This window comes from Chelonoidis abingdonii, chromosome 11 (assembly GCF_003597395.2).
Source record: "Chelonoidis abingdonii isolate Lonesome George chromosome 11, CheloAbing_2.0, whole genome shotgun sequence".
NCBI lineage: Eukaryota > Metazoa > Chordata > Testudines > Testudinidae > Chelonoidis > Chelonoidis abingdonii.
In genome coordinates, this window is record NC_133779.1 from 43,544,168 (window position 1) to 43,555,822 (window position 11,655).

The 11,655-nt window shown below is 35.8% G+C and overlaps 1 protein-coding gene across 6 annotated transcripts in view; it reads left to right on the forward strand.

Moving 5' to 3' along the window:
• The window catches only part of EPS15L1 (epidermal growth factor receptor pathway substrate 15 like 1), a 77,684-nt gene extending 68,731 nt beyond the window's left edge, over positions 1-8,953 (forward strand). For 4 of the 6 annotated variants that reach the window (XM_032777526.2, XM_032777527.2, XM_075070977.1 and 1 more), the window contains 2 exons: positions 635-840; positions 7,144-8,953. In XM_032777526.2, the coding sequence (XP_032633417.1) occupies positions 635-840; positions 7,144-7,290 (353 nt within the window). In that variant the 3' untranslated portion in view covers positions 7,291-8,953. The remainder of the gene's footprint in view (positions 1-634; positions 841-7,143) is intronic. The other 2 variants (XM_032777529.2, XM_075070978.1) reach the window with 1 other exon arrangement.
• The last annotated feature ends 2,702 nt before the right edge of the window (positions 8,954-11,655 follow it).

The following is an 11,655-nucleotide window of genomic DNA, read 5'->3' on the forward strand; positions in this document are numbered from 1 at the left end:
CACACACACACACACACACACACACACACACACACACACACACACACACACACACACACACACACACACACACACACACACACACACACACAGTAATTGTCTATGAAAATCTAATTTTTTAACACAGTTGTTCAGTGTTTGGAAATGTAAAGCGTTAAAGGCCAGATTTTTAAAGTTGATAGGCATTAGGTCCCTAAATACCTTTAAAATCTGGCCCTAAGTGCTCGTTCTTATTTAACAAAAGACCCAAAATCAAACTAAAATGTCTCTACCTTTAATCAAGCGAAGTTAAGTACAAGTCAGAATTGACAAATATTTGTGATCAAATGCCTTTATATATTGGTCTTCTATCTTTTTACATTTTGTCAATAGTATTTCCATAAATCTAGATTAATTTATTGCCAGTGTTTATAAATAACATTTATGAAAATCCATGAAGAGAGAAACAACTGTTGAGACCTTTTGCAGGGATAATGGGTGCAGTGATATCAGGTTAAATTTTAGATTATTCCAAGAAGAAAGGGTGATATTACAGTAAAAGTGCATGAAGGACAATCTCCTACTTAGGGATTTGCATTTTCCGTGGTAAGTAACCTCTTTTTCTCCTTGTTTTTTCTTCTCCTGAACTTTCCAGGTAAAAGTACTCCTGTAAACCAGCTCGGGTCTGCAGATTTTACCAAGCCCCATGATCCATTCCAGCCATTTGGGGCTGAGAGCAGTGACCCGTTTCAAACTAAAAAGGGGTTTGGGGACCCGTTTAGTGGAAAAGATCCATTTGCTCCCTCCTCTTCAAGTAAAACTTCTAAAGACTCTTCCTTGGGGTTTGCAGACTTCAGCTCTGTAAGTTAATTCATTGTCTCTGAGCAAACCACTTTCTGCTCTGCTTGCCGCAAACTTAGGTTTTTTTTGTTTTAATTGCAGTTCTACTGTCCACTGGCTTCTTTCTTAATACCTTCATGCTGTACCCATTGTAGTTCTGTATTAATATTTCTGTATAAAAAGGCATTTTCTCTCAATAATAAAGGAGTTTTGAGTTTGATACTCAATTTTAAAAGGATTTGTTTTCTTTTAAATTATTTTAGTACAATGTGCCTTTTCTCTCAAGATATTTGTAGCAGAATCTGTGAACTGTTTTTGTTGCATGGAGGCTGTTTTGTAATTGATTTTTGGAAACCAGGATGTAAAAATTCCTCAGAAATAATAGTTTAAAGACACTTATATAACAGTTTCAACATATCCTGAAAAGTAAATCCTTAAAACAAAGGATTCCATATAGTATTTGTAACTGTTTCTGAAAAAGTCCTGACAATCCTGTCACAATGTTTTCTGTATGCACTGGAATATGAATCATAAAGAGACATATACGAGAGAGAGTGAAAATTATTAGCTGTTGAATTTTGTTTCAATTACTGATTATGTATTTCATGATAAATGCAGAGTAATGCACGTTGGAAAGCATAATCCCAACTGTACGTATAAAATGATGGGGTCTAAATTAGCTGTTACCGCTCAAGAAGGAGATCTTGGAGTCATTGTGGGTAGTTCTCTGAAAACATCCACTCAGTGTGCAGCAGCAGTCAAAAAAGCAAACAGAATGCTGGGAATAATTAAGAAAGGGATAGATAAGACAGAGATAGATGATGAGAGATTAAAAAGACTGGAACTTTTCAGCTTGGAAAAGAGATGGCTAAGGGGAGATATGATTAAGGTCTATAAAATCATGATTGGTGTAGAGAAAGTAGATAAGTGTTGTTTACTACTTCTCATAACACAAGAACTAGGGGTCAACAAATGAAATTAGTAGGCAGCAGGTTTAAAACAAATAAAAGGAAGTATTTCTTCACACAACACACAGCCAACCTGTGGAACTCCTTGCCAGAGGATGTTGTGAAGGCCAAGACCATAACAGGGTTCAAAAAAGAACTAGATAAATTCATGGAGGATAGGTCCATCAAAGGCTGTTAGCCAGGATGGGCTGGAATGGTGTCCCTAACCTCTGGGAATGAGTGACGGGATGGATCACTTGATGATTACCTGTTCTGTTCATTCCCTCTGGGGCACCTGGCACTGGCCACTGTCGGAAGACAGGATACTGGGCTAGATGGATGTTTGGTTTGACCAAGTAGGGCCATTCTTATGTAGAGAAGCCCTTGTTAGACAAAGCAAACTAAGATCTGTTTTGTAGAACCAGTATATTAACATCCATGTTGCACCCCATTAGAAAAGATCAAAAGGTCTTACAGCAAACCAAGTGTAAATACCAGGTTTTCAAAAAGCCTGGCTTTGTTTCTAATGTTGGCAGATACATTTACAGTGATTTCAAATGTAGTATTAGAATGGCTGTTCTAAATGCTACTGGTGGTGAATAGAAAATATGTTCCATACGAAGCCTCCAGCTTCTTTCTTCTCTCATGTGTTTAAGTTTTTTTGTTCTGGGTTGCATTGCCACACAATAAAATTACCAACTCAATCTATTTTTTTAAATCTGGTGGGCGTATTTCACTGTTAAGTAGGTGTTGGTTTTTATTTTAAAAGTTTTATGTCGTGTTATTAATTTTAAACAGTTTTCCCCAGTATTTCAGTTCACGTAAAATGTGTATCATTCTCCGAGCTGATATATGTTTAGTTGAGGTCCTCTATGCATAGTTTTTTAGTTGCCCTCAATTCTTTAGTTTATCTGAAAATATCAAAGCTCAAAATATTATTAAACTTTACCATAATTAGCAAAAGTCTGTTGAAAGTTGGTACACAGTTAATGTCTGTGACAATATCCAAAATGGTGACATAATAAAAGTCAGACATAGAGCTTGCATTATCTGCAGGGTTTTTTTTTTAATGGTACTTAGTTTCTTTTGGGGGGGAACAAGGATGTAATGTCTAAGCATAAAATTGGAAGGACTATTACCCAACAGTGATGACTGTTTTTACAGAGTACAAATATTTCTTAGTTGGCAGGCCTGAGTAAGTCATCAGTGATTTATGCCAAATCATTAACCAGTGTCATTTCTTCCATTTAAGTTTGTGTTTATGCCCCTGTGCCATCAGGGTTGTAGGAGATAGGCTCAACCTTGGAAAGTAGAAAAAAATAGGATCTGAATAACCATTTATCATTTACTGCTGACAGCTTAGGTTAATTCTTGTGGCTGGGCAGTGTTTAGTCTGATGAAACAAATTGAAGTTTGCATTTGTAAATGCTCTCTATTGCCCTGAGAAATCTCTTCACTACGTGCTCCTTTAAAAAAAGAGAGGTTTATTTGTTTCCCTGTTCCATTCAACATTATTTTCTTTCTGGTTGTGTACAACACAGGATCACGTTGCCTCGCCTAGTAATGCTTCATCTCTTGCTTTGTGAAGTCATAAGTAAGCCAGATATCTCATAAACCAGGGAAAGGATTGTGCTTATCTGTTGGTTGGAGGGTCCTTTCTCAATTATGAAAATTCCAAATAATTCCATTTACAGTATGTTTTTTGATATGAAGTGTGGAGCTGTAGGATCTGCAATTGCCATGTTGGTTAGCTGGAATTCTTTATGATTACAAGCAAAGAGAACCTGAGGATTTCCTTTATTTTTTTAATTGTTATTCTAGTCTTGTTTGAATTACTGAGTTGTTCTTATCCATTGGATTTAATGAATGTGATTCCATTGCATTCTTGACTTTTGGATTGACATAAAACATGAGTCTTAGGAGCTGACAAAACAATTTTGTTAGTTCATTTTTCAGATATTTCTAGTTTATAACTTGTAGAAAAATTTGCAAAATTCCAGTAATCTTACAATCAACAGAAAAAGACAAGCCAGGTGAGGCTTCTTTTGGTGGAAGGGAAAACTTGTCCCTTCTACCCACAGAAGCTGGTCATGGGACAGTCTTTCCTACCACCAAGAGAAGTTTGTCCGATAAAAGATATTCCCTCACTGACTTTGTGTGTGTCATATCTGGAAACCAACATGCTACAATACCACTGCAAACAATTGATAAAAAGCATATTTTCAAGGAACAGAGCATTCAGAACTAAGCTCAAAGATTGCTCTTTATTCAATGCATATGGAGTTTTGTCGCACATTAGACACATTTTTCCTGCAGATGATTTGTCTTCCCTCCACTTATACTAGGCCATTAATGTACTTGTTCCAATATTTTGAAATATATCAATACTTTATTATGTGAATGTTGTTTTCAGATACCTTGTACCAAATGAAAGTACTTGTGATAACGCATATTAAATCAGCATGTGAGAACTTTCTTTCAACATTAGCTTTTGTTGAAAACTGGACAGCAATAATAATGTTATACTGGTTTATTTTTAGCTTAGTAAAATGGATTTTTATGGGCAATCTACAAATGTCTTTTAATCTGGTAGTGATTAAATTATACTTACATAATAAATAGGGATCTTCATATTGATATAAAAGTATGCTTTTGAAATGATATGTTTGATCATGCTAGCACTTTATAAGGTAAAAATGTCAATCAAGCATCAAGAGTTCCACACTTGTCAGAAATCCAGATTTGCTTTGTCTTGAATCCACTTCACTATTTTAGTAAGCTTTTCTAACCACACACCATGATTTCAGATATGTATGAAATAAACATATTAGTTTTTAGAAAAATCTTTAGAAATATGCGTCTTATCCTAAGGCCAGGTCTACACTGCGACTTTAAATCGGTTTAATGGCCGATATACCGATTTAACGCTGTACCCGTTCACACGACGTCGTCATTAATATCGAGTTAAACAGCTCCTTAAATCGATTTCGGAACTCCTCCCAGACGAGAGGAGTAGCGCCTTCGAAGTGATTAACTCGGATTAGGGTTCGTGTGGACGCGAAATCGACATTATTGGCCTACCTAGAGGTATCCCACAGTGCACCACTGACCGCATCTGGTCCGCAATCGACTCGGATGCGGAGTTGCCGGGTAAACAGGAAAAGCCCCGAGACCTTTAGACTGCCATTTCCTGCTTTCACGTGTCCAGCTCTGAACAGCATGGGTGGCGATGCTCAAGTTCAAATGCCAAAAGTAGACTGCTCTGGCCCGAACCTTACGGAGATACTAGATCTTGATCGCTTGCGTGTGTGGAGTGGTGAGACAAATCTGTTTATCAGAGGGCTCCGTTTAAGAGAACAGGGAAATGCCCCACTAACGCTGTGATCCCACTGTGGACGCGCTAAACCGATTTTATTAGATCTGTTTTGTAATATCGGTTTAAGCTAATTCGAAATAATCGTGCAGTGTAGACGTACCCTAAGGAATGAACACCACTAGTAAACTTATTTTTTCAACATTTTCAACAAAAGTGATTAGCTGAAGTTCATTATATCTCTAAAACTTTTATAGTAACAATAATTTTACCCTAACTCCCATCCCTAGGATTTGCTTTTGAATGTTAGGAAACTTTGGTGAAATTCTGGCCCCATGTAGTTTGACTTCATTGTGGCCAGGGTTTCACTCATTGTCTTGAAAATCATATATTTACAATTTAATGAGCTTTTAAGCCTTACTTACCAACTATTCACTGACATAAATTATATTAGGAATGGACTCCGTTTCTTGGTTTCAAAAGTCAAGTTGCTAAGACGCAATGCACTTGTATTACTAGCTTTGCTTTGATGACATTAGTTTTTTAGCAGTAATAGCAGGAGGAACTGCCAAGAGCCAGGATAACGTAAAGATAAAACACAGTGTCACTAAAAAGATCAGAGAATTGGACATAGATTACATTTCTTGCAGGTCCAAATTAATAATGTTAATCTTACATGTTTAAAAATAATATGAAGAATGGATATAGTGTGTAATGGAAAGGTAGATTCTTGGGAAAACGTACACGAGACATAAAATAAACTAGATAAGTGCCTATTTATTATTTAAAGTTAAGCATATGTTTTCCTGAATTGAGGCCTATATGGATAAGACAAAGTTTGTAATGGATGCTGTGGCAAAATAAGCCAGTGCAACCATGTATGTTGTGCTGCATTCAAAGATATGTCCTATCATGCACCAGGGAGGTGATATTCACAGTTTATACAGATATGATTCAACCAAAGGGGATATTTAGAATTCTATGCACTGCTTTTCCCTTCTAAAAAATCAAAATAATACATTTTTCTGGACATTCAAATAAGTATCAGAGCAATTTTTTAAACAGTGGAAATAATACAAAACTGAGGACTAGTTTTGCAAATAATTACAATGTGGCAAATACTTGGGTGTGTGTTTGCTGGACAGTGCACCCTTAAAGAATAAACAGTGAAACTAATCACTGATTTTATTTAAAGGTAAAGTAAAATGTTATTTTAATAAGAAAATAATTTCTCACATTTTATACAAAATCCAATGCAATCAGTTTTTAATGTCCACTTCTTTAATACGTGAAACTCTGTGTAATATTAGGGATGATTATTAATGGAATAATTTTGCACATTGCTTCCGTGTACTGAAATTATTTGATGATATTAAAAAAAGATATAAGATGAATATTAAAATGTATTTTATTTCTTTAGTGTTTGTTGCAAAATTTATTTGGATTCTGTTATATTGTTTGCTACTGTACTGCCTGAAAAACTCTGAAAAACTTATTTTATAGACAATTGCAAAAGCAGAATTTTACTTTTGATTGGATGGTGAAACTTCCCACAAATCTGCAATCTCCAGGTTCATTATTAACATGTATCACCATTTACAGAAAACACTTCACAGCGTAGTGGCATATCAGTAAATAGCTTCCAATTTTTGTCAGCTTGAGGCTAACATCATTATGCATCTTTAGTATGGATGTAGGCTGCTATACCCTCAAACTCTTCCAGGTAATTTTGCCCATTGATGTAGAGTTCCTCTCTATGCCCAGATCTTCTGGTCACTTTCTTGTGTGCATTTGGGACCTGGATTCAGGCACAATAACATCAACATGAAAAGTTTATGCCTTGGGTGGGAGGAGGAAGGTATTAAGTAAAAAAGATCAGTGAATGGAGTAGGGAAATCAATGAGTTTATTTCTGGTTTCAGCCTAAAAGTGATGGTCTTATACGTTTTGTTACTTGATGCACATTTCTTAATGATTTAGATCTACTGCATGTTGCATACTTATTCTGCTGTCTTTGTGTATATTTCTTTTGTTTATTAACCACGTTTCCATTTTTATTTTTTAGTTTGGAAATGAGGAGCAGCAGCTGGCCTGGGCAAAGCGAGAGAGCGAGAAAGCAGAGCAGGAGAGGCTGGCTCGATTGCGAAGACAAGAACAGGAAGACCTTGAATTGGCTATTGCACTCAGTAAGGCTGATATGCCAGACTCTTGAATACAAGTCTTGGGGCTCTACCCAATCCCAGTCAAACCCTTTAAAAAGGGTTTTGTAACATTCTTGTTTTATGTTGTGAAGTAATTGTAGTCACCTTTAAGACAAAGCATAACAAGATTGGCTGGTTATATCAAACTGGGCTTTCCATGGCTTTTCAAGTACATAATGCACAGGAAACACACTGTAAAAATTGTATTATACTTCCTAGATAAAAGTTACTGCTTATAAGAAATTTAATGTATGACCCTAAGGTACTGAAAGCAAAGTTTCTTTACAATGCAGACAGTGATTGCATACAATAAGCTGCAATTTGTGAATTTGGCTTTTATTACCTGAATTCCATTGTCATTGTTTTGAGGCTGCAGTATGAGTAATAAAATTATAGAAAATGGCACTTGAAAAAAAGAAGTATGTTTATAAAATTATCACTTAGTTTTCAGTTCTTTTTGTTACATTTATTTAATTACTCATAATAGGCCAATGACCACCTAGCTCAAAGACTTGAGGGCAAATTCTTTCTTAGATGCTCCCCATTCATCACTGAGATATGGCTTATCTTGTGAAGGAAACTCTGATTATTTATATATTAAATGCATAGTGACACAACTCATGTAGAGTCAATAATATTTTGAATTCAAAGGCTATGAGAATTAATAGCTTTTTCTTATTTAAACATGATTATTTGCATGAGAGTTTTTTAATATTTGTACATGGTGGTATTGAAAGGAATGATCCTGATATAGTAAATTAGACAAATGATGACTCAGTTCTAAATCATGGGATAAAATACAGATTAATTCCATGAACGAGCATTAAGACAGGAATCATCATGTTTGAGGCTTTTTCTACATAATGTTGAACAATTTCACACTTTTTAAATTTTAATTTTTAACTGTAATCTTCCTTGCAACTGTATTTTCCCTTCATTTGCTCCAACAGACAGAATATAGGGCTATTATTTGTATTATCCAATTGACTATGTTACAACCTCTACCTCGGAAGTGATAAAGTGTGTGGTCTTATTTTTAAATATTATGGTTGATGATTAATCTCACTGCCCTTCATTTAAAGTTATACAACTGTTGTATAGACTAGAAAGTTTAATTTAAACTAGCCCAAGTTCACACAGATTTTATTTGCCGGATAGATTGAATAAATGGATATTCATGCAAAAGTTACAGCAATATTTGTAGAACAGATAGGCTGTTTTTTTAAGCCTATCTACTGATAGCACTAATTAGGCCAGTATGTCCAGCTTTTTTATAGACTTCCAGAATTCAGGGGGGATGTTACATGTATTTTATAGAAGTAATGCAATATGTATTTCATTGTCACGGATATAAAATGAGTACTTATGGTATTTTTTTGCTGTGAATTATTCATTCATAGAAACTGCCTTTTCTGGTAAATTACAGGAATTCAGCACTTCATTTGTCCTTGCCTTGTGCTCTGGTGTTGTTTGTAAATGGAATGGGTATTTAGGGCCAGATTTTCAAAATGTTCTTTGTGATACCTGTATTTGCACTCCCATGCAAAGGTACATGTGCATATTGGCTAGTTAACATTCTGAATGTCCAAAATGTGGCCATCAGCGTGTAAAACGTTCTCTGTTGGATAGCATTGTATTTCTTCATCTTCTGCAATGTATTTACATTTTTGTGTGTCCCTGTTTTGTTTTTATTTTTTCCTTCACAATGATGTTAGTGCCTGTTTTTCCGTCAAACGGTCCCTACCTTCTAATTGCCTCATTCTGAATACTTTCCTTACACAGAGATAAGAATCCCAGAAAGGATTATTTTTTTCTGAAGACTAGTTTTCAGACCTAGAAATGTAATTAAACACTGGTGTCTCAGGACGATGCTGCATTTGCATTGAAAATCGACTCTAAATTGAGAACATCCATTTTAAGGTCTTCAGACAGAATATATTTGACAAAACTGAAGCCCATCACCTCAGAAGACATTCTACAGAGTTGCTGATCCCTGAATGTGTGCATAACTCCAGTTTAATGTTATTACAAATGCTGTGGGCTTTTAAATTTGTATCAGAAGGAGAGAAGAGATCCCTAAATATTAACAAAACATATATATTTCTGTGTTGTCTTTTACTGAAGTAACAAGCTGCCATGAACACGTAGGAAATAATCCTGCCATACTTACAGTACTTGATGACCTATGTGGTTCCTTCCAACCATAACTCTTTTTCTGAAAAGTATATTATGAAGAATTTATGGGCTTGTATACATGGGAGTATAATGCACTCTGTGTGGGTGTGATTTCTAAATCACGCTAATGTGTTATGCATTAGTTGGTCCACGTTGACCCCTTGTGTGAATTAACACAGTACTGGTTCAAAAAGCACTATGTCAATGAGCATTAACGTAGTGCTATTTGAAGTAGTGCTTCACTAGCCAGATCTACATGGACCAATTAGTGTGCAACATATTACGGAGGTGTGATTTCTAGAGCACATTAGAGCGCATTACCTAGCTGTGTGGACAAGCTCTTAAGTTATCACGTCTGATTTTGAAAGTTTCAGAACACACTCTTTTCCTTTGGTCCACGACACTGAGTTCATGAAAGCAAAATAGGTCTACTTGTAACTAACATCAATACAAAGTTTTTACCATTAAATGGGGGTAAATATAGCATATATTTACATGGCAGGGCTATAGATGTCATCCTCACTATATAGACAGATCAAATCAGAAACAGCTGTATGAGACAGTATGTGCCTTTTCTCAATCCACCTTGTACTACAGTCACATTGCTTCAGAGAGATAGTTGCCCCTTGTTCTTTGACCTGTTGTTGCAGTTTTGTTATTTTATTTAGTCTTCTCTTGTATTTTTTCTGTCTTGTGTACATATATATTTTGCATTTGTCTTTATCTCTCTTACACACCTAGCTCTTTGTTGGGAAAAATTAGGCTATTAGGATGCAGGGTCATACCACCTTCTCCAAGTTGGCAGTACCATTCCATAACCTATCCTTAGGAGGTGCACTCTGCTCCCCTGCAGCCTAGGGAGTAAAAACATTACTTCTAGAATACACTAGGCCTGAGGAGTGAAAGTTACAAGATTGCTTTCAAGTTTGAGTCTCTGTATGGAAAAGTGTGGGGGCCAGGGGAGTGACATAATTTGTTTCTCTCTGCTCAAATTAAACAGCATTTTTAAACCAATTTATAAAGGAATTCTACTTCTGGATCTCCGCACACAAATAGGGCATGTGGATGAGCTAAAGAGCCTTGTTACTCAGAAAATTGATGTGCCATAGAAAGAATTTCAGCCACTTTATCAAATCTCTGAAATCTTCTAATATAATTGTGTTACTTCTGTGATATGCAGTTAGAATGGTATTACCTCATCCACCTTGTTTCTCTTACTTCTGTGATAGTTAATGTTTTTGGGACACAGTATGAGGTCAGAAAAGTGAATTTATCTAATATATATATTTAGTATTATTATCAAGTATAAACGTTGATTGTCCCTTCTGGGGTCTAGCCTTGTCTGACCAAATATGAGAATGAACCAGTAGCAAAAGGTCAAGCAAATTGACCAATCAGGAGTCCAAGAAAATATGTAGTTAATCCATTTACAATTGCAAACATGCAATAACCCTAAAATGTTTTGAGATGGCTTTAATTTGGGAAGAGAAGGGATACAATTTAGAAAGCTGAAGTCTAGGAAACTTCCCTCTGATTTCTTTCTGTAATATCTAAGTTTCTCCTTGTAGAAAGCAGTCATCTTCATTCCTCCCTACCCTTGGAAGCAACATTTTTTATAGAAATTACTCCACTTTTTCTCCTAAAGCAAAAATTTATCATATAACACTTTAATCTTTCCTTCTTCCACCAAACATTGAAATCTTAACCACAAGTAGATTCACTTCAGTTTGGGCAGATCAGTGGGCCCACACAAAAATAAGGTACATCTGTATGTAAATATACAACAAATTATATTACAAAGATTGTGTGAATGTATACACACTAACTATATGTAATATGTGCTCTATAAAGTGTATATGCAATAAATATATAGTATATTACTATATACTGTAAAAATGTCTATATATCTATATCCATATGTGCATTTTCTGTATAGAAATGGGAAATGAGATCTTTGTGGTTAGAATTTCAAACTTCTGGCAAAAGAAAAATACTTCTTCCAATCATTTCATTCAATAATGCTGCTATTGGCACAACAAGTTCTTCTTCGAGTGCTTGCTCATATCCATTCCAGTTAGGTGTGCGCGCGCTGTGTGCACGTTCGTCAGAGAAACTTTTACCCTAGCAACACTCGGTGGGCCGGCAGGTCGCCCCCTGGAGTGGCGCCGGTATGGCGCCTATTATATACCCCTGCCGGCCCG